At 40.5% G+C, this 24,633-nt stretch overlaps 1 protein-coding gene across 4 annotated transcripts in view; it reads right to left on the bottom strand.

Annotated features, from left to right (window-relative positions):
* DENND1A (DENN domain containing 1A) overlaps nucleotides 1-20,534 on the bottom strand; it is a 517,643-nt gene extending 497,109 nt beyond the window's left edge. For all 4 annotated transcript variants that reach the window (XM_057721732.1, XM_057721733.1, XM_057721734.1 and 1 more), the window contains exon 1: nucleotides 20,300-20,534. In XM_057721732.1, the coding sequence (XP_057577715.1) occupies nucleotides 20,300-20,316 (17 nt within the window). In that variant the 5' untranslated portion in view covers nucleotides 20,317-20,534. The remainder of the gene's footprint in view (nucleotides 1-20,299) is intronic.
* Between the last annotated feature and the right edge of the window lie 4,099 nt (nucleotides 20,535-24,633).

Genomic DNA, 24,633 nt, shown 5'->3' with positions numbered 1-24,633 from the left:
AAATTCCATTTCTGGCAATGTGACAAGCTAAGTACATTTCTGACCTTCCACTGAAAACAAGTATAAATAATGGATTTTTTTCATCTTCTCAAATAAACACACTGACGAGCTTACAAGAAAATAAGGAAGACTCAGATGAAGAACTAAGTGAAGACTGAAACCCAAGAAGGCAATCAAAATACAAAAAACTACCTTTCTCCTTGAAGGCATTCACATAGACCAATGCAAGCTTCATTCTCCCAATCTAATGGGGTTTAAGGAATGCAATACAAAACTAAGGTTCAACCTAAGGTGGAAAGTGCCATAGATACCCCTCCCTCATAATTTAAACTGGAACTACAAAGGTGATCAAGACAGAAACCCATCCACACGTGTACACATTCAGGAACTATAATGAAAACCACTAGTCTCAAAACTTAGCATTAAGAAAGGAAAATCTTTCTGCAAGTTCAACCACAAACTGGCTCTCACAAGGGATTGCTACTGAATGGTCAAAAACCCCTCAATCCAGGAATTTAAGTTGAAATGGTCACAAACTAAGTGGCCACAGGACACTAACAAAAGAATTACATAATCTCCTGTGGAAAAATTCACTTCAACCTTGGCCTCAAAATAATTTTCACAAAAAGTTCCAGGAATTACGAGCTCATGGGCAAAAATTAGAAAACCCTCAGGGAAACAAAGCCCATAAATAAGAACTTCAGAAATAAAAGACGGCAGAATCAGACTTTCGAAGGCTTCAGATACTTGAATTGTAAGTCTGGATATGGGATAAGTGTTTACTAAGCTTAAAGAAATAAAAGGGATTGAAAATTAATAAAGAGTAAGAAACCATAACACGATCAAGCAAAATTGAAAAAGAACAAAAAATTTCTCAAAATAAGATAAACACAATGGATGGCTTAGGAGCAGAAAAGATACAACCAAAGAGAATTAGTGAATATACAGAAATTATATAGAATAGTATTCAGAAAGAGAAAATATTTTAAAAGAAAGCAGAAGACACAGAAGATAGACACAGAAAATATAAAACCAGTCAGTATTCTAGAAGTGGAGGAAAGAATGGGTTATAACCAATAGCAGGTTTTAGAAAGCTGGTTTTAATATTCTATTTACCTTTCTGGGTTCCCCTCTTCACTTAGCACTGGGTCTTAAAAATGGCTGAAAATTTTCCAGAACTGACAACAGATACACATTCACACATTCAAGAAGCCCAATTAATGCAATTAATCCTCTCAGTCCTCCCACTACCAGGTCTGGACTATAGATTCAGTCATGGAAAGAGCACAGCAGAAGAGCGTTAATAAAGCCCCAGCTTTCTGACCAGCAGAATAAAAAGGGTGGCCTAGGGAACTGGGGAGATAGGAGAGAAAGGAAAGCTTAGAAAAATGACCCCAAAAGTTGGTTTTTTTTTTCATAAGTTTATTTGCCATCTGTATATCTTCTTTGATAAAGTATTTGTTCAAATCTTTTGCCCACTTTTATCTACTGGATTCTGTCTTGTTGATTTGTAAGAGTCTATATACTGAGTTTATATATTAATATACATGTTAGACAAATGTTTTATATGAAGGAAGCAGTAGAAATAGAAAGAACTGGTCAAATGTGTGAGTTTCTAAAAGTCTGTGGCTAGTCTTTCCATTTTCTTAAAGAGTCTTTTGATAAGTAAAAGATTTTAAGTTTGATAAAGTCCAATTTCTCAATTATTCTTATATAGTTTGCTTTTTGTGTCCTACTCAAGAAGTTTGACAGCACTTTACCAATAGACAGCACTTTACCAATAGGGACAAGTAATGTGGGAGGGATCAAAAAAAAAAAAAAAAAACTTCCTAGATTTCTGCCTTGGATGAATGAATAAATGCAACACCACACTGAAACTATCTTCTCAAAGGACATCCATAACCCACCGTTAAACCAAGTCATCTTTGCTGGACTCCCATTTTCCACTGACCTCCCAACAGCATTCTACATAGCTTATCCATGTCTCTTCTTTTCCCTTAGGTTCAAATCTTGAACCTTGCTTTGATATACTCAGTTTGAAATTAACTCTCATAGCTTCACTTTTCTTATCCATGCCAATGATTTCCAAATCTCTACCCTCTCTTTCGGGTAATAGTGGCACCAACATTTATTGAGAGGCTTACTCTGCGACAGGCACTAAGCCTGTCTTCTGATTGCCTACTGCATATTTCTCTTCAGCCTATAATTAGTTAACACTCAACTCAATTCATCGTTCTTGACCTCAATGCCAGTTCTCCCTCCTGACACACCAGTTTCTGTCAGTGGTATGCTGACGCTCCCAAATTGGAAACCTTGATATTATCACCTTTCACTTTAGCTTCTCCTCCTTCCCCATATTCAATTAATTCAGTAGTTCTCCAACTGTTACCTAAAACACTGGCAGTTTGGGAAATAGACTAAGGTGCCAAATATGGCCTTTTCCCAATTTCCATGAAAAAATAAGGTAATATAATTTTAAGTTTTCCTTCTATAAATTTTTCTTGAACCTCTCTCACCTGCTAGTCCCTGTCTATTCTAAAATATAATATAAAGTAGTATCTGATTTAGGAAAGAAAAGTGTAGTTTGAAATTTAATATATAAATATTTCATAGTATTCCTAAGAATATCATGACTTTTAGGTACACCATCACCTGAACATGTTTGAGCACCACTGAACTAATAATGTGCAACTCATATTCCTGCTAAATTGTTCTTTCCTGTGCAATATGGAACTTTTCCTATGAGGAAGTTAGACCAAGGTGGGAAAGGTCAGACCAATTTGCCTGAGAAAAGATTAAGAAGTAGGCCATCAGAACACTCTATAAATTTCTTCCTCCTTAATTCCAGGCTATGACTACCTATCCTGTGGCACCAAAGAGAATAACCAACTTATAGGCAGAGGAGAAACAACTTTCATCAATCAGTGTTAGAATGACTAACTTTATATACTAGTCACAGCAAGTGAGACACCCCAGGCTGCATCCTCCAGTTAAACCAGCAAATTCTGAACTGTCTTTCTCTGCTGATTATCAGTATTTACTCTGGGGATAAAGCATAACAACCTTAGCCTAAGAAAAACAAACACAAATACAAAAATTTATAGTCCCAAAGGGGATTTGCCAAAGCCACATGGTTTGGGGATTATCAGTTATTTGGAACCATCACAAACATAAATAATTGAAAGTTAAATATATAAAAAGACTACTGATTATACTGTTTTATGAATAAAGCCCAGTCAACACCAAATTTCCATATTAAGTTAAACATTCATTTAATTATTCAGTATATATTAACTGAGTGCCTACTATGTGCCACAAATTGTGCAAGTCACTCAAGGTGTAATAGTGAGCAAGACTCTCCCAGCACCTGACTTCATGAAGTTCACACACTAAAGGAAAGACATTCAAAGAAGAATAACAGTCAAAGCTGATGGGCAAAGTTTCTCCAAGAGCAGCAGGAAGAGTAACGGGGATGCTCAGAGGTTTCTCCAGAGCTCTATTTGAGCTAAAACATGAAGAATGATTAAAAGTTAACCCAGGGTATGTGCATGTGCACTTAGAAGTAGGAAGTGAGGAGTGCTATGGATGAGGCTGGGATCAGACAAGAACGGAGGAGAGAGGACACTAAGAGTCATATAGACCTGGGCTCCAATCCCAGCTTCACCACTTATAACCTGTGCGCCCTGGGCAAACAACATCTCTGACTTTAGTCACTTTATTTGTAAAAGGGGGAAATAACAGTTCTTACCCCATAGGATTATGGTGAGGAATAAATAATATACTGCATGCAAAGTTATTAACTTCCCACTTGTTAGCTCTGTGACTTTCTGCAACTGGAAATCTCTGTGTCTTTTTCATCTGCAAAATGTGGATCATAGAAGTACCTACTCCTATGTTGTTTTTTGTTTTTGTTTTTTTAATTTATTTATTCGTTGGCTGTTTTGGGTCTTCGTTGCTGCGCGAGGGCTTTCTCTAGCTGTGGAGAGCGGGGCCTACTCCTTGTTGTGGTGCACAGGCTTCTCATTGTGGTGGCTTCTCTTGCTGTGGAGCAGGGGCTCTAGGCATGCGGGCTTCAGTAGTTGTAGCACGTGGGCTTAGTAGCTCCGTGGCATGTGGGATCTTCCCCAACCAGGGCTCAAACTCGTGTCCCCTGCATTGGCAAGCAGATTCTTAACCACTGCGCCACCAGGGAAGCCCTCCTATGTTGTTAATGAAGGTAAATTCAAAGATTAAGTGTGAAGATTTAATGAGTTAACAAATGTAAAATACTTAGAAAAGTACTAATGTTCAAAAGAATTCAATTGATGTTAGTCATTATTTTTATATTAATAGGCAGAGTCAAGATCTCAAAGGGCCTTTTAAGCTATGTGAGGCGTGTGGATTTTAATCTGGAAACGTGGGAAGGATTTTGACATGATCCAATTTGTCCTTTGGAAGGCTTACTCTGGATACTGACTGGACTGGTAAGAGTAGTAGAAAGAATCCATCAGGAGGAGTTACAGTCATTAAGGTAAGAGAAGGTGGTGGCCTGGACCAAGAGGACAGCAGTGGAGACGGAGACGAGTGCATGAATCAACAAGACTTGATGTTTGGATTTAGGATGTGAGATGTCCCCGGGATCTTTCCTTCCCTTCTACCCTCTATATGCCTACTAAAGATTCATGAAATTCCATTAGTTCTCAGTACTTGCCACTCTGTAACTGACTCCTAAAATATATCTTTAGCTCCCAACTTTCCTATGACTTTCAGGTCCATATTTCAACTGCCCCTGGAGAGCTCCCCATGGACAGTTACCTCACTCAATATAATGCAAATCAAACCAAAGATTCATTTCCCCAGAAACATCTCAATGTCCTTATTTTTAATGCTAGCTCTGTCACCTTTTTCTCTCAGTTACCCAGGCTACAAACTCTGCAGTCATCATCCATCTGGTTGTGAAGACTTTCTAATTTTCTGATACTACTCCCTGACAACCCTCATTGAAAACTTAACTATTAAAAATAAAGGCAAATGTGATGCAAAATAAAAGGAAATATCCAAGTATCAGCCCTCATTACCTCTCTTCTAATATAACAGGTTAATTTGCCTTCCCACCTTCAGCCATTTTGCCCTTCAATCATGGGTCTCTCTCTCTCTCTCTCTCTCACTCACACACACACGCTGTAATAGGTAGAGGAAGATACTTAATCTCTTGACTTTGTCTTTAAATTAGTTATACTGGTTGTAATAATTACACACAAAAAGTACAGTGAGAACAGAGACAAGAATAATTCTAATGGAGTATACTCTGGGAATTTTAGTTCTTTTGCATGTCATTAGTTGAAAATATAAGAGTATCAGGCAGTGAGGGAATAAAATTCTACCTCAGTAGTACAAACACCTGCTAGTCACTAGGAATTCAACTGGGGACAATGAACATGAACCAGTTCTTCAACTACAGATCTGAGAAGGGGATCACACTGTCACCTGTGAGCATAAAGAACAGTGCCCATGGCATCCCATTCATTCCACCTGTGGCAAACAGCAAATGTAGATACAGCGCACCTTGCTCAAGAGCACACGGAAAATAAAAGACCTGTTAAAAATATTGCAAATGGAGGAAACAGAACATCATCTCTCGGAGAACAAATATACTTCTAAAAAAGATTAATATATTTCAGGAAAGTGACATACTTAAATAGAGCAGAAACATGACTTCAAGGAAACAGCAACAGAAAGCTACAAGGGAAAGAAAAGAAGATAAAAAGACAACAAATGAGAGCCTTTTAAATAAGGATGGAAGAAAAAGAGTGACTTGCAAGGAAAATAAAAATGCATGGTATTAGACACATTACCTATGGTATATGGTATTCCTGCCGAAATGTTTAAATATGAACTTAAACATGAGGAAACTATGAGAGAAATCCTAAATGTAGGACGTTACACAAAACAATGGTGAGGATTCTTTAAAAAGTCAATGTCAGAGACCAAAAGAGGAAAAAAAAAAAAGGCAGAAGAACTGTTCTACATAAAAGAAAACTAGAGACATGATAGCTAAATGCAACATATGATCCCTAACGGGACTCAGACTCAAAAACGAACAGCTGCAAAGGACATTATTGGAACTGGGAAAATTTAAAAATGAATTTTACATTAGATAATACTATTGTATGAATGTGAAATCTCTTTATGGTGATAAAAGAACTGTAGTTATATAGAAGAATATACTTGTTCTTAGGAGATGTATGCTAAAATACAAAGAGGTAAAACATCATGACCATAACTTGATATTGAATTGTTCAGCCAAAAAAAGTAAAATAAATCTGTGTATATAACTGAAAAGGGCGAGTGAGTGTGAATGTAGAAGGGGGAAGGGAGGGATTACCTATCCCCTCATTTTAGGGAAACACAGATAAGCATTTTCCTGTACTCATTACTTATGAGTAATAATTTTCTTAAATTCAATATAGAGACTTCCCTTGCTTATCCAAAATCAGTAATCACTGATAACTTTTTACACTAAAAATCATACCATTTCTTTAATAGTTTTTTAATATGGTCCTGTTTCTTATGAGGCCAGTATAACCTTGATACCAAAATCTAACAAGAACACTACAAAAAAGAAAAATTATAGCCAAAATCTCCCGTGACTATAGATGCAAACAAAAAAATAAAATAAGGACTTCCTAGGTGGCGCAGTGATTAAGAACCCGCCTGCCAATGCAGGAGATACAGGTTCAATGCCTGCTCCAGGAAGATCCCACATGCTGCAGAGCAATGAAGCCTATGCGCCACAACTACTGAACCTGCGCTCCAGAGCCCACCAGCACAACTAATGAGCCCATGTGCCGCAACTACTGAAGCCCGCGCACCTAGAGCCCATGCTCCACAAGAGAAACCACGGCAATGAGAAGCCCGCACATCGCAATGGAGAGTAGCCCCCACTCGCTGTAACTAGAGAAACCCCAAGCACAACAACGAAGACCCAACACAGCCAATAAATAAAATAAACTTATATATAAATATAAATATATATACACATATATATATATAAAAACTCAGGGAGGGAGGAGGAAGAGAATATGATTTTTAAAAATCAAAATTCATATATAGGAACTTCCCTGGCAGCACAGCAGTGAAGAATCTGCCTGCCAATGCAGCGGACACAGGTTCGAGCCCTGGGCTGGGAAGATCCCACATGCCACAGAGCAACTAAGCTGGTGTGCCACAGCTACTGAGCCTGTGCTCAAGAGCCTGCGAGCCACAACTACTGAGCCCATGCGCTAGAACTACTGAAGCCTCTTGTGCTCCGCAACAAGAGAAGCCACCTCAATGAGAAGCCTGCAAACCGCAATGAAGGGTAGCCCCTGCTCTCCATAACTACAGAAAGCCTGCATGCAACAACAAAGACCCAACACAGCCAATAAATCAAAATAAATAAATTAAAAGAAAAATTCAGATATGACTCTTTATCAGTCTCAAGCACTTTCTGGGCTGCAAGCAGCAGTGCACGTATGGCCAAGTCCAAGAATCACACCATACATAACCAGTTCCAAAACAGCATCAATAAACTCTAATCATAAAGGCATCTTTTAAGGAGGAGGAACATAAGTTCCTAAGGATCTTGAACTTTTTCCAGAAACACAAGAATGGTCTAAAGAAGATGCACACCAATAAAACTAAGACCACCAAGGCCTTTGTCAAGCTCAAGGTCCTGAAAGCTTAGGAGACATGCTTGTATTAATGACAATGATCTGCTGAGCTGAGCCTTGCACCAAGGCCAAAGTCAAAGCCAAGGCTCAGGCTCCCAAAGGTGCCCCAGCTCCCCAAAAGGCTGCAAAGTAGAGGTTTCAGTTTGCCAACATAAGGATGGAAGTACTCGTGTGATGCCCTGGGCTGCTCTTTACACAAGACTGTTGTCCCCGTGCTATTTTGGGTATACATACCCAGATAAGAAACAAAAGATATTTAGCATAATTTTAAATTCTGAATGGATTGTAAAGTATATGACACTGATGTTAAGAATATTCTCCTTCTGAGAGTAGCACAGACATATATATACTACCAACTGTAAAATAGTCAGTGGGAAGTTGTTGTATAACAAAGGGAGCCCAACTCGAGGATGGAAGATGCCTTAGAGGACTGGGGCGGGGAGGGTGGGGGGGAATCGAGGGGGGGGAGTCAAGGAAGGGAGGGAATACGGGGATAAGTGTATAAAAACAGATGATTGAACCTGGTGTACCCCCAAAAAAATAAAAAAATAAAAAAAGCTTAATAAAAAAAAAAAAAAAGAATATTCTCCTTCAAATGGGATCATGACAATGCACCAAAAAGGAAGAAAGTATTATTCTAGCACCCTCATGGCCTATGTTAAACAATACTTAAATATTCATAATAACACAATTTTTAAAGTTAACCTAAGGATAAATAATGGAAAACTTGGCTTTGGTCATTGAATCAGAACTAAAATGACCACATAAAAGTATAAGCTTAGAGGGCTTCCTGGGTGGCGCAGTGGTTGGGAATCCGCCTGCCAATGCAGAGGACATGGGTTTGATCCCTCCTCCAGGAAGATCCCACGTGCCACAGAGCAACTAAGCCCCTGTGCCAAAAAATTAAAGAAATAAAAATAAAACAATAGAAGCCCGGTCTAGAGACCACTCTAAAAAAAAAAAAAAAGTATAAGCTTAGAGAAAGTAGATGTATCCTTCTCTTAGAAAGTGGGGCGTCAAAAGACACTATTGAAAGTTAACAGAATAAAGAGGATTAAATATATTACATTAAAACATAACCATTATAAAAATTAGAAATAATATAAACATACAAAACAGTGAAACAGGGAAAGAGAAAAGTATTATAAAGGTACTCATCTTTCATTTCAGGGTGTAAATACTGTCTAAAGTTGATTAAGAGATAGAGATTTTTCTAAGGGTTAGGGTTAACCACCAGAAGAACTAAAAATAAAAGTAATTAATAGAGGCTGTTCCTAAAGGACTGTGGGGTACAGTAGAGAACTATTTCTCTTCACCATGAGCTCTTCAAACTATTTGATTTGTTACCACATGCATTTATAGCTTTGACTAAAATAATTTTTAAAGTTTGACAAACATTCTGTTGGTGAAGCTGTAAGGCAATAAGGGAATATGAACCGGCTCAACCTGTGTGGAGGAGAATTTGACACTTTTTATTAAAGTACTCGTTAAAATTTTACTTTACAATTTTACAATTTTACTAAAGTAAAATTACACATAAGTTTGTTTTTTGACCCCACTTCTTAAAATCTATCCCAATGGTATAATGGTAAAAATACAAAAAGGCACATTCACAAGACTATTCATTACAGCATCATTTGTAATAACACCGGAAGCAACCTAAATGACCATCGGCAGGAGACTGGCTGAATAACCCATGGACCATCCATCCAATGGAGTACTACACTGTTCCTACAGAGAAATGAGGATGACCTCTGTATACTACTACAAGTGATCTCTTTACAGGGTATAAAATGAGAAAAGTAAAGGAGAGAAAACTGCATACAGAATGCTATCATTTGTCTGAAAGGTTGGTGAGGGGAAGTGTGAATGTACTTATTTACCTTTTTTCTAATGAAATTAAAAATGAAAAAAAAAATTTTTAACTAGCTACCTACAGAGGAGGGAAGGAACAGGGTGGTGTGGGAAGGACAGAAGTCAGATTTTTCTGAATAAACCTTTTTTGTAGATTTGGGTTTGAAACCATAGAAGGTTTCAAACAAAATTATAAAACAAAATTATTTTTAAAAAGCCATCCCAAAGGATTGAAAGAAGAAAAAAAAACCCGCCATGAATTGAGTTGGTGATACAACCACATAGAAAGATAAACTATTTCTAGTGGTTTTAAAAGAGTAACTTGACTATACATTCCTAGTATGATACACTCTAAGGACAAAAAGAACTGCCAAATTAAAAACAAAACAAATAAACAAAAAAACCTGTTTTCCATACACACAGTTGGTGGTAATATTGGTACTGCTGTTGAGTTTTGTAGATATTGTGGGATAAAGCAAAAAGAGTACTTCTGTTGGTGGCATTGGAAATCAAGACTTTTGGCATGAGTGATAAGAGATTCAGAAGTAAGAATGATGAGGTTAAATTAAAATGCTATACACACACATGAAAAGATGCTCAACATCACTCATCATCAGAGAAATGCAAGTCAAAGCCACAATGAGGGATCACCTCACACCAGTCAGAATGGCCATCATCACAAAATCTGGAAACAACAAATGTCGGAGAGGGTGTGGAGAAAAGGGAACTCTCCTGCACTGTTGGTGGGACTGTAAGTTGGTACAGCCACTATGGAAAACAATTTGGAGGTTCCTTAAAAAACTACAAATAGAACTACCATATGATCCAGTAATCCCACTCCTGGGCATATACCCAAAGAAAACCATAATCCCAAAAGAAACTTGTACCATAATGTTTACTGCAGCACTATTTACAATAGCTAGGACATGGAAGCAACCTAAATGCCCATCAACAAATGAATGGATACAGAAGATGTGGCATATATATACAATGGAATATTACTCAGCTATTAAAAGGGATGAGATGGAGCTATATGTCATGAGGTGGATAGAACTACAATCTGTCATACAGAGTGAAGGAAGTCAGAAAGAGAAGGACAAATATTGTATGCTAACTCACATATACGGAATCTAAAAATGGTACTGATGAACTCAATGACAAGAACAAGGATGCAGATACAGAGAATGGACTGGAGAACTCGAAGTATGGGAGGAGGCGGGGGTGAAGGGGAAACTGAGATGAAGCGAGAGAGTAGCACAGACATATATATACTACCAACTGTAAAATAGTCAGTGGGAAGTTGTATAACAAAGGGAGTCCAACTCGAGGATGGAAGATGCCTTAGAGGACTGGGGCGGGGAGGGTGGGGGGGACTCGAGGGGGGGGGAGTCAAGGAAGGGAGGAATACGGGGATATGTGTATAAAAACAGATGATTGAACCTGGTGTACCCCCAAAAAATAATAAAATAAAATAAAAAAATTTATAAAAAAAAAAATGCTATAGTCTTGACTTGTAAATATCCATATGAGCATGTGATGTAGTTTACCTTAAAAATACACACACACACACACACACATACACACACTAGTTCTGACCCCTGGAGAAGCCTAGAAATAACAACTGACCTAGCAGCAAAAAAAAGAAAAAAAAAAAAAAAAGAACCTTCTAAAACCCAGACTGTAATCTCTAACACCATTTCCCACCAAAAGGAAGCAAGACTCCTTAGAGAAACAGTAGAAAACATGTCTGGAGCAGGAAACATACAAGATGAGTCTGGGATTCTGTCAAGAGGACTCTAGAAATTAACTTAAAGCAGCTCCCATTAGACAAAGATAGGGCAAATTAACATCAACGAGGATAACTATAGTAGAGTGAAATACAGCAAACAGGTTTAAATCTATGTGTTTAAAGTGATATTCAGAAAGAAAAAAAAAATCAGTCACCTTGGAAAAATGCTAGGAAATTAACTCAGTTTGAAAAACGAATAAACTGAATCAAATATTTATTCTGCCTTTCCTATATGCATTGCACCTCAGGGTAACCAGATGGTTGATATGCGTAAGTTTTTCTTTATGGAAGTATTCTAGCCAATATCAAGAAGAAATGATGGAAATAAAATATCACCATTTTATAGCCTCTAATAAATTAATGGATCAAAAAGAGATAACCAGACAAAATTTGCTTCAAAATAATCTGGGGCTGGAAGGCAGAGAAGAGTTATGGTCAGTTATCTATAAATGGAACTAACAAAGCCATAAATTAATAAGTGCTGAAACTGAGTGATGGGCACTTGGGGGCTCGTTATACTATTCGCTCTACTTTTATAATGTTTAATTTTTTCCAAAATAAAAAACATTAAATAATTTTAGCATTCGGAAAAAAAGGAATGAAGTTATATTAAAAAGACTAGAAGTAAAGAGTGATACCAGCTAAATAAATAAATATAAACGGGGTAAATCTTTTTTAAAATTGAATAAATTTTCAACTACTGGTGAGAAAGGAGGCATAAAATATTCTTAAATGCTATTATCATTTTAATTATTTGCATGCTCATCTTATCTCTCTTAGTAGACTTTAAGCTTCTTTTCTCCCAACCAGTAAGAGGAATAGTGCTTTGCATATACCAAGATCACAAACCTTCAAATAAATTCAGTAAAATGTACAACACATCATCCTAACATAGAGAAAAAGCAAATGCTTTGTCCACAAAAAAAAAACTATAAAAAGGAGCCCTTGCTTTTTTTTGACTTTTTAACTCTAGGTTGTTCAGACAAGTGTGTCCCATCCACTCCAAACAATATTAATGACAGCTGCCATTTACTAAACAGTCATTTTTCTGCTGAGGGCTAAACTAAGATTACTTTTAATTCTCACAACAACACTAGAGATGAATTTATTAGCTTCCTTTTATAAATTAAAAAACTGAGGCTCAGAAACTTAGAACTCAGATAGGGATCGTGCATGTTTGTGGGGACTCAAAGCTGAGGGTCTCCGAGGCCCACAACCCCCTCACTCCTCTCACACCCTGGAGTAGTTCGCTTGGAGTCAAACAGCATCTTTCTCTAGATTGGTTTCCTTCCTCCTATTTATTCATACAGCCTAGGCGAGATCAATGCAACATCCCTGAAACCTTTCCTGTGGCTAAAGTGAGTTCAAAAGTTTATTTTTTTCTCTCTTCTTAAATCTAACACGGACAAACATCCCCTCAGCAACTCCGCCCAGCCCACTTGAAGTCTTACTCATCTAACCAAGCACACATGGCGCCCTTAAAGATTTCTTCCTTTCTCACCACAGACTAAAATGCCTTCTCCCAATTATAACTTTTCACTTTTCCTCAGAAAAGCAAACACATTATATAACCAGTCCTCACCTTCCAAACACTCATTTATAATATAACTCCTCTAACCTTGGCAAGTCATCTTTGATTCTTCTCTCGCCTCTTACATGTAATTTGTCACCAAGTCTTGTCAATTCTACCTCTAAAATCTCTCTCAAAGTCATCCTTTTCCTTTTGAAAACCAAAACCTCACTTCAGGCCTTGATCTTCTCCAGTATAAACTATAGCACAGTTCCATAAACCAGTGGTCTCTAGTTTTTTTCCATGCATTCCTCCCTATCGGTAAAAAATTTGAGCTTACCTCCGATATACGTATTTTTATTTGTAAATTATAAGAATGTCTTACCATACTAATCTATAGTATATTATTAGAAAACACAAAAACAAATTTTGAAGGTTGATATAGAAACGAATGTAGATTCTAACATACTCTTTTCACAACCCAGTGGATCATGTTGCACAACCCAGAGATATCACTGTTCTAAACAACTGCTGCCAGAGTAATCGTCCTAAAAACCCAAATCTGATCATATTACATTCCCAACTCAATCCTTCAATGGCATCAGGTTCTAGTGTCACAAACCTGTTTTTTCAACTTCATCACCTATAATCTTTATCCACATATTCTGTATTTCAGGTGTATCTGTAATCTCCCTATGTCTTTACACACACAGTTCCTTTCATCTGGAATGTCTTTATGCCTGACATATGTAACAGTATCTCTAAGAGAAAAATACTTTTTTTTTGGCCACACTGCCTGGCACGTAGGATCTTAGTTCCCCAACCAGGGATATAATCTGCAACCCCTGCATTGGAAGCACAGAGTCTTAACCAGTGGACCACCAGGGAAGTCCCAAAAATACATTCTAAATGCCATAACCAAATTACAAATGAACTTTCGGGATGTAACCTATCTTTTCTCTAGGAACTCATATATTTTGTTACTTCCTGTATGTGGCTCCTTTTCCAGTCCAAAATACTTAGAAAGAATGGGTATGGATTTCAATTAAAGTAGAGGAAACCAACTTTGCTTTGTTTCCTTTGGTTTATTTTTCTTCCTTGTTTATCTTTCCATTTCCCAACAAAATCCTTTTAAGCAAAAAGGATGTTTCAAATCCAGAGATTAGTTCCCCCTAGGGCCAGGTAAAAGGCTGAACTTTTGCAACCCACAAGAATTCCAGCCAGGAACTTACACACAGATTTAACTGCCTGAATAAAAACGTTTTCCTATAGCAATACTCCAGGTTTTATTTTCCCTGTTTCAACTTTCCTATCTGCTGTGCAAACCCCTCCAAGTTGACTGCAATGGCTCAGATTAGAATGATGGAGCTGCAGCAAAACATTTTCCAGAAAAGTCATGAAAATTCAACGGACTGACTCAGTACTAATAACAGGGAGCTCAGTCTCCAGCAAGACTTTTGTTCCACCACCCCAAGTCTTCGACTGAGGGGAGCACCATGGTGGCGAGAGGAAAGAGAAGAGGAAGTCACATCTCAACGCCTAGTCTTATCACACAGAAGGAAGATGTCAGTTGTGCTACACAACAGACCTCAAGAAGCAGCCAGCCTGTGGTGCATTTTGGTAATGGAATCTTTTAACAGGCTGCCCAAAGAACCCCTGGAGCAGAGCAATCTTAAAAAGCCAAGGCTGCTTCTCTGTATCAGAAAACAATGATGGGCTTATCACCACTTCCAAGTCATATAATGTCCACTGTTCTTCCTCCAGAAATCCCTCCTCCCTCCTCCAAATTTCACTTTTCTTTCAGTTCCAGTTTCACCCTCTTCTAAGAACCGATCTCTGTCTACTCTGATCTTTCGTTTTCTATACAACTCATGCTGGCCAAATCATAACCACAATGAGATACCACTTTACACAATGGTGGTGCAATTGCTTTGGAAAACAGTTTAACAGTTCCTTAAAAAGTTACCATATGATCTAGCAATTCCACTCCTAGGTATATACCCAAAAGAAATGAAAACATATGTCCACACAAAATGTTCACATCAACATTATTCGTAACACTGAAAAAGTGTAAACAACCCAAATACCAAACAACTGATAAATGGATGAATAAAATGTGGTTTAATCATACAATGAAATATTATCCAATGATAAAAAGTAATGAAATACTCATATATGCTACAACATGAATAAACTTGGGAACCATTATGTTTAGTGAAAGACAAAAGATTATACATTACATGATTCCATTTATATGAAATGCCCAGAATTGACAAACCTATAGCAACTATAAGCAGGTTAGTGATTGCCGAGGGCTGAGAGGGCTTGAGGGGAATGGGGAGTGACTGCTGATGGGTATGGAGTTTCTTTCCAGAGTGATGACAATGTTCTGGACTTGGATAGTGGTATTTGTGAATATACTGAAAACCATTTAATTATATACTGTAAAAGAATAAGTTTTATAGAATGTGAATTATATCTTAATAAAGTTGTTTGCAGATTACCACAGCCTACAAGTCCCTGCTCAGGACCCCAGTCTCTCTCTGACCTCACCCCAGCTTCCCTGCCATCAGGCACTACCCAAACCCACTATCAGTTCCTGAAATCCCTCTAGGGTTTTCTTGCCTCAAAGCCTCCGTATATGCCCTACTCTGCCTGGAATGAAGTCTTGTGTCTCTTTACATGACTAATAACTTCTCATCCTTTTAAGTATCAGCCTGAATGTCATCTCCACAGTAAGTCCTCCCTCCCTACTCGTATCTAAAACAGGAGAGCCGCTCCCATCGTCCTCTCCCAGCATCCTGTGTTTACAGCACATCCACATAGCTTTACATGAACTGATTTTTTTTTAATCTGTCAGGTCCAGCAGATTGTAAACTCCATGAAAGTAGAAATAAATATTATTCCCATTAGCACCCAGTGTCTAACAATTCCTGGCATTTTAGTGCCTGTTAAGTGCTAATTAACATTTTTATTCCCCTAATATGTCCTGTCTTCATACAATATGTTCTCTCTATTGAGACTACTACCGCTGCTGCCACAACCACCACTGTTACCACCATGATCACCACAGCCTTCACCACAGCTTCTACTCCCTCTGCCACCATTCTTACCCCTTTCACACCCTTACCCATCTCTACTGTCTCAACTGAAACACCATCTTCTTGATGAAACATTCCTTCCTTGGAAGCTCTCCTTAGGAGACAGTCTCTCCTTTTACTCATCTATTCATCACGGGCTCCATCTCCACTATAGTAATGACCTTATTTGTCTAACACTTGGGTTTTTTGGTGGACAGGGCACCTGGAGGGAGTTGGTTTTGTTTTACATTTCTGTTTCACTACTACTTTGGAGAGACTTATAGCAAAGAGAAATCTTTTCTTTTTGTGTCCCCAGTACTTAGCATGCTACCGGGCACATAACATAGTACTTCTACCAATTATGATAACAATAATGGCTAATATTTACTGAGTATTTAATACACCCTTGACACTTCTTAGTTCGACAGTAAGTAAATGAATGAATGAATAAATTTCTTGGTTACCAACCTCAAAGAGGTCACAGTCTGACAGGGACAGAAGACAGGTATACATGCTAATGCAGAATAAACAGCACCACAAAGCCAAATCAGCTGCCCTGTCCTCTCCATATGCCTTCAAATCTTTGAGTATGCTTTTCTCCAAGTCCATAAATGTCAGGTTTCTTCAAACTCACTTAGAATACTTCCTTCGATTACTTACAATCCACTTCCTGCCCTTGGTGCCTGGAAACAATTTCTAGGATGTCACCACAAGCAATATTAAACTGCCACAGTTTCCTGCTGTGCATCTACATTATCAGTTATATTGCTTCATATTAACCACATTCCAGTCCACTGGGATCACTCAAACACTAAATAAGATTTAAACATACCTGTCGAAGATTGCCAGTTACCCCTGTTCCTTTTCTCTCTCTAGATAAATAAATGTCTGCTCACGTTTAAGGTTTGGGAGCTTTCCAGAGTGCTACTTGCACACAGGTGACCTTTTATTTCCTTTTTCAACTAGATGTTTGGTCTGAGGCAAGACAAGTTACCTTTATTAAAATGAACATGAACTAAACACTCTTCAGAAAAAATAAGGAACTGCTGCCTGTTTGTGCAATTTGGCTTAAAAACTTATAAAACATAAACACTCTTCCTCCTCAAGAGTTCAAATAGCAAATTGTTATTTTTTAACTCTATGCACAACTCAGAGCCTTTATAGTTAGGAACTTAATTCAGATTCTAACCTATTTCTTAAATGCATTCCATAAACTCTTCCTAAACAACTTTATGTGTCAGGTACTGGGTTTGACATAGGGATCTCAAAGACAAATAAAATAGCCCCTGCTCTCAAGAAGTTTATGTCAGACTTAGTATGGGAGACACACAAGGAACTGGATTTAGTGCTTATGACAGTGATAAACACGGGGCCACAGAAACAGATGCAGGACACCTGGCCTAGGTTGGGGGAAGAGGGGACACAGCTGAAGGACACCTGGCCTAGGCTAAGGAGGGATGGGGGCAGGGAACCGGCATCAGGGTAGGCTTCCCAGGGATGGCATCTGATCTAAGGCCTATAAGCCCCCATTCTCTCATTTGAAAAATGTAGCTAATAGTACCTATGTCATTGGACAGTTGTGAGGATTTGATGAAATGGTTCACATAAAGCATTACCACCATGCCTGACACAGACGTTGTGCTCAGTCAGCTTTAGCTTTAAAAAGAAAGTCTGATCAAACACTAAACCTCAACTCCTGTGCCTAGCAACTCACCTGCTTTACTACTGATCATATAACAGACAGCAGCTTCACAATTACACACAGTATTGTTTTTAATCAACTATTATGTTTTAATGAGAGAATGCTGAGTCCTGCTCTGCATGGTCACCATCTAATTCCTGGATCATCAAAACCTTCTTCTCCAATACCTGAAACGCACAGTTCTCTAACATTTCTGGTATAAAACATAGCAGTTTTCTTAGTCTTTTGATAGAGAAGGTGTAAAACAAACTAACGAATACCGAGTTCTTAATATGGGCCCAGCAGTCTTGTTGATACTGTGTTTGTTGCTCATAATTACCCTGCAACATATAGTCTTCCCCATTTTACCTTCAGGGCAACTGAGGGAGAAAGAGGTATTTTGTCGAAGTTTCTCAGCAGACAAAAGAACTGGAATATGAATCCAAATCTGATTCCACATTGCTAGCCTGACTGGACCACACCACATCAGAGATGAGGAGAGAAAGCACAGGTGGCCAGAGTGCTCTCCTCCCCTACCCACAAGACTGTCCTACACAGTAGAGCCTACACACTTAGACTTCACCTAAGCTGGGGAACACCCTGAGGTCAATCTGTTCTTTCCTGTCAGGATGGAACAGATGGTCAGTAGTAATCAAAGTCTTGTCTCCCTCCAAAATTAAGGAAGCACCTAATAAGATGGTTTCCTCACCACCTATCCATCCTCATTCCTACCTCCAGGCAGATGCTACATAGTCGACAGTCACCATAAATCACAACTACTTTTCATAATTTCTCTCTTCATATTCTTTCGGCCTCACCACAAGTAAAGCTAACATAATTCCCACGTCTAAGTTTTTATCACCAAGCAGTCTAGTTTCAAGATCAAGAAGGCTATTCTTTATACCAATTTCATGCTTAATAGAATTTCATGCATTAGTATAAGTTCTCCTGCCCAAGCACTCAGATAAACAAAGATGGGTTCCACAAAACACTCTTGAGAAATGTATTTGTCAACCTGCAACATTCAAGAGCAAGACAGAGACCTGATGCCCAGGCATCTGAACTTCGACTTGTTGGATCTTCATGCTGACTCTGACACTGCCTTGCCTCATATTTGGCAAATTTCTGAACTTCTCTGTAACAAGAAGTGTAAGCACCTTCACAAGTATACTCTGCGACTCTATGGTGGCTTTTGTAAAGTGTTTCTAAGTGCTATTGAAATCCCAAGTTTACAACTCTTACTTGGAAGCAGGAGCTAAACTTGGAGTGCCTCTTTAATCCCAATGGTTCACAGAATACATCTTTTTACCTCCCAAGCTTCTTAAGCTCTTATTTGGAGCATGCTTCTTTTTTCCCTCATTTCCACAAAAATCAAGAATTAACAGTGTATTCATTCAACCCATCTATTTTCATTATCATAAGCTAACTTTTCTAGTCTCAGGGCTGCTGCAGCCTGTTAAGATACATTTTGTGAATGGAGACCTAAGCCAGTCAGGGGACTGCAAGGCTGGGCAAAGGTAACAGTGCATGGACATCGACTGCACAAGAGATGCAATACTTGAAAAATTATTAGATTTCGTCCATAAGGCCCTTCCCCTTTCAAACTTCCCTAGCATAACTCTCAAAATGCTGAAGTAAACACATTCCTCAGACTTTCTTGTCAGCGCGGGTTTAAAGTATCCTATGAAAGCTGTTTTAAGGAAAAGCCTGTGCTATTAACTTTGTTTTTAAATGCCCTTAAACAATTCTATTACTCATAGAGAAAAAGTGAACATTTGTAAGTGATTAGAGATAAGGCATCTCATGTTCTGGAACTGAGGAAGGGAGAGGCCAAAAGAGGACCTGGCTGGGAGGGGAGATAGACTCCAAAGTAACACACCCAAATGGGACTGCATAAAAGTTGCACTTTCCAAAGACAACTTCTACGTCTAGAAAGAGGGTAACAATGTTTCAATGGTTCTGAAGTGAGATGTATCAACTTTTTCCGCGGAAAAGTAACCCCTCACCAGGGACTCCAGGTGAATGAATGAGTGAGCGAATTTGCCAGATTGGATTACAAAACCCTTCCAACGATTATCAAGATCAGGTGCTCAGTTACAGTACTGAGGTATCTTCCCTCATAGCCTTTGGCCCTTGCCGTGGGGAGACTTGCATAGATAAGAGGGGGAAACGGGGAGAGAGAAAAGGGCCTTCCTCCCCAGGCCACCCAGACCTTCGGTCCTAGAGGGGCCCCTCCCTCTGAAAACCTCACGCGACTTTTATGGGGGCCCCGCAGGCCCTAAGCAGCCAGGCTGCCACCTCAGGACCTATCCAACTCTCAGGGGCGCCCCAAACATCCATGTGGAGAGTTGCTTCTGGAGATTTCTCGCCCTCCTCCCAATAGTTGTGTGACCGTTTTCAGAGGCTCTCTGTAACCCGGGGGGGGGGGGGGGGCCACCCTGTAATCTCAGCTGTTCCCGCCCTCAGGTGAGGAGGGGACACCTGACCACCGGCACCCTTCCACCCCGCGCGCACCCCGCCCCCGCGCCTCCCTGGATCGTCATGGCAACCGTCCCCCTCCCCGCGTGACGCCGGCACGCGGGGCGCCCCCCGGGTCCCGGCAACAAGTCCCCCGCGCGGCCTGAGGCCTGCAGCCTTGCCCGGCCACCGCCGCCCCTCGCCCGGCCCGGCTCCGCCCGGCCCGGCTGCACTCACTTGATCCTGGAGCCCATGGTCCCCGGGCCTCCTCATGGGCCCGTGGGCCCCGCTCGGCGCTGCGCTGCCCGCCCGCCCGCGGCCGACCGGCCTCCCTCCGGCGCTCTCCCCGCCCCTTCCTCCCTTCCCTCAGGCTGGGCCCGCCCGCTCGAGGCTCGCTCCCTCGCCGCCTCCGCCGCCGCTGCCTCCGGGGGTTAATGTACTCGCTTCAGCCCGGCGAACGCCATGGTTGCCGGCGCGCGTGCCCGGCGCGCACCGCCCCCTCCGCCTCTCACACCACCGCCCCCTCCCGCCCGCGCCGCCGCCGCCCGTGGGGGCTGCCGGGAAGTGTAGTCCGCTTGTGGGAGGCGGGGCTGCGGGAGGGCGGTTTGGGGGATGGAACCGCGCATCTGCCGGGTGGACTCCAGGAGCTGGGTGCCTGGTGCCTTCCGGGTGCCGGCCGCTAAAGACCTCCCCTCCCACTGTTCGCCTATAGAAACCAACACCTGCGACCCGCCTTAAAAGATCTTCATCCCATAGAGACCCCCAAGCTCACCTGAAGAAACCTTTACCCATTCCTCTCCTGTGGAGTCCTCCCGCCCAGTGGCTCCGGTGTAGAGATGATCAGTCTCCCACTCAGGCCTCCGTGAAAACACAAGTTTTTCCTTTGAAAATCCCATACGTTCCAGTCAGTTCCTTAAGAGAGCCACAGACCCTCTTCTCTGTCACACCAGCCACTTCCCCAATATGGTCCTTGATGGAGACCCCTTCTTCTCCCCTTAGACCTTTAAGGAGACCTCACATCCCCACAGGAAAGCCACCTGGGGACTTCATAGGACCCATTTATTGGCTCTGCTCTGCCCTACCCTTGAGGGGCTCTGCCTCCTTTTAAAAATTAGCCATTTGGGGGCTCCAATACAGAAATCTCGTGTTACTATAGCAGTCCCTGGTAGAAACTAAGTCAAGGCCAATGAAAGTACTTGAGAGCCAAGATCACCAACCTGCTCCCCCTTGGGGCTCACTTTAATGAACACCCTAATATCACCGCCTTTAGCCTGGAGGAATCACAAAGGCAGCAATAATGATCACTGCCATTAGCTACTGTTCAGTGCATGGGTGAGTGAGTACGCTCTCTGAACCAGGCACTCTATTTCCCCTACATGGTTAGTACCAATGCTCACAATAATCTTCTGAGTTTATCCCCTCTTTTCACATAGAGGAAACTGAGGCATGTGCTCAAGGTCACATAACTAGCAACTGGTGGAGTGGAGATTAGCATCCAGGCTGAATAATTCCAGACACATGACATAGTTATGCCTTAGGATGGCACCTTTGGCCACAAGTCAGAAGACACCCTAGGTTCATGGTTCACTTGTAAAATTAAGCTTTTCTTCTCTTTTTTACACTTTTCTGTTCTGAAAGTCCATTCATCTCTTCTGCCATTTTAGCTCTTATAAATTCATGGAATGTCTCCCGCCAGTCACTACAGTAACTAGTTTCAGCCAGATAGGGAGCAAAGAAAGCAAGAAGAACTCCTTTTGGAGTTACATTCTTGATAAAGATAATGTCTCTTTTGCCTATGCCCTGAGGTTATTGAAGGCATAGGATGAACTTTTTTGAATTAAAACAAACAAAAATTGAAAATGTCCAAACTGCTGTTTTGAATTGAAAGTCTTTTGTATCCAGACACCAATACTGACTTATAAACACTCCCAGGAGCAAAGCTCTGCTAGACAGGCAGGGCCTCTGTCGTATTTATTCACCTTGTTTCCTATGAACCCTCTCCAAGGAACAGTTGTTATCAAGATCTTCCCTGGAATGAGCAGCCAGTTCAAAAGCTCTGAGCAGGAAACTGTAAATAAAACAGAGTTATTTGGTGGAGGGCAAAGCTGGCTGCTTTTCAAAGGAGGTTGTAGCCATCCCGGCCACAAAAATGTCTGAGTGCCTGCTGGGTGATGATGCTGGAGGTGCTGATGGTGGTGGTGGTGGCGGTGGTGTGTGTATGATGGAGCGGGGAGCTTTGAGGGGGAGGGCTATGAATCTGTCCAGGTGGCCTCTGAGACTGCAGGGTGGTCTGGGGAGATGACATTGAACTGGGAGTTAGGATCCTGGCTTCTAATTCTAGCTGCATCACTGCATCACTAGCAGAGAGATTTTAAGCAAATGATTAGACACTTGTCTGCTTCAGTTTCTTCCTCAGTAGAATGGGTAGAGAGCTCAAGCAGAAGCTCACATCATAAGAGAGCGTGTGATGGAAGAATTAAGAGGGCAGGCTCTGGAGCCAAACTGCCTGGGTTCAAATCTCAGCTCTGTCTTTTACTAAGTATGTGCCCTTGGGTAAATTATTCCCTTTCTCTGTGCCTCAGGTTCTTTGTCTGTAAAATGGAAATTATGGTAATAGACCTATCTTACCAAGGTGGCTTGGGAATTAAATGAGTTAATGACACATAAAATACATAAACAGTGACTAATATATAGTAAGCACTCAAAAATTATCAGCAACTATTACATGCAAGACACTTAGCACAGTTTGGCTTCTATTATTAATAGTAATAATCTTCATAATAAATAGTCCTGTACTTGAATTCAGTAGACCTGAGTTCCCAGGATGTAATTGTTGACATTCTGAATCAATTAGAAGTCAGTTCAACTGTAAATGATAGAAGACTTAAATAACAGTGGCTGAAAAAAATAGAATTTTATTTCTCTTTCACATCAGGTCTAGAGATGAACATTCCAGAGCTGGTATGACAATTCCACAAAGCACACTCTAACATTTGAAGTCATAGCGACAGGACAGGGCAGCTGATTTGGTCTTGGGATGGTGTTTATTCTGCATTAGGTTGTACTTTTGTCTTCTGTCCCTTAGACTGTGACCTCTTTGAGGTTGGTGACCAGAATTCTACCTTATTGCTCCCCTGTTCTCCAGAGGCAGCTTCCACCTCATGGTCTAGGATGGCTACTTGAAATATCTTGCCTTCTAATCTGCAACCAAGACAACAGAAAGGAAAAAGGTTATGCCCCACCCCAAGCCCTAATCTTTAAGTACATTTCCCTGGAGTTGCGCCTACTGCTCCATTCACATTCCATTGGTCAGAACTTAGTTATACAACTACATCTCACAAGGAAATAGGGCCTTTATTTCAGAAATCATGTGCACACCTGAAACCGGGGTGGGAGGTGTGTTTCCAGGGAAGAAGGGGAATACAGACATTGCAATCTCTCAAGCCATGCTTGGCTATGTGACCTTGGGCGAGCCCCTGACTTTTTTTGGCCCTCAATTTCCCTATATCCAAAGTAAGAGTTTCAGGCCAGATGACCTGTCTCCAAAGTCCTTTTCAGTTCTAAAATTCTCTAATTGGTAGCTTATTGTTTTATAATTCCTTTAAACCTAGGTGCATCTGATGTCGTTCAAACAAAAGCAGACTTCTGTGCCAAGTACATGGCATAATCAATGTTTGGAATTAAAACCTTCCAGTGATGAGAAGGGGTTTTGGAACTTTACCTTCTGGACTATTGTCAAAATAGGCTAACATAGGCTAACTAAGCACATCTAGCAGTTAAAAAGTCCAACAGTGTGTGCGATACCACCCATGCAGACACTGATGCTCCTGGGTTTCCAAGCTGGCCCTCACTCCTCTGTATCTGTTTGGTTTTTCTGCTTAGGATTTAAAGGACTGTCTATTGAGGGGAGAAGAGCAACCCCAAGGAGCTCTAATTCCCCACCAATGATACAATATAAAACGGACTGCTGGGCCAGTGGTCTGTTATTCCTAGCACACTTGGTTGTGATTCTATATATTTTTCAATTGAGATATAATTTACATGCCATAAAATTCGCCATTCTAATGGGTACAATTCAATGGTTGTTAGAGTAATCACCAAGTTATGCAACTATCAGCACTGTCTAATTATAGAACACTTCATCCCATAAAGCAACCCCACACCCATTGGCAGTCACTCACCTTTCCTGCCCTTCCCCCAGCCCCTGGCAACCATGAATCTACTTTCTGTCTCTATGGATTTGCCTATTCTTACAAGTGAAATCATTTAATAATATGGCCTTTCTGTCTGGCTTCTTTGCACTTAATGTAATATTTCCAAAGTTCATCCACCTACCATCTATCAGTACTTCATTCTTTTTTATTGTGTGATAATATTCTATTGTATGGATAGGCCACACTTTGTCCACAATTGTTATTGATGGATGTTGAGGTTGTTTCCACTTTTTTGGCGATTATGATTCTGATGATTATTTTTGTGTGGACATATGTTTCTAATTTTCTTGGGTGTTGTGGTCATACTCTGCAGGAAGAATCCACAGCTCAATTAATAGGGGTGCTGCTCCCCTCACC

This window comes from Hippopotamus amphibius, chromosome 2 (genome assembly GCF_030028045.1).
Source record: "Hippopotamus amphibius kiboko isolate mHipAmp2 chromosome 2, mHipAmp2.hap2, whole genome shotgun sequence".
Taxonomy (NCBI): Eukaryota; Metazoa; Chordata; class Mammalia; order Artiodactyla; family Hippopotamidae; genus Hippopotamus; species Hippopotamus amphibius.
This window is presented reverse-complemented; position numbering and strand designations above follow the sequence as displayed.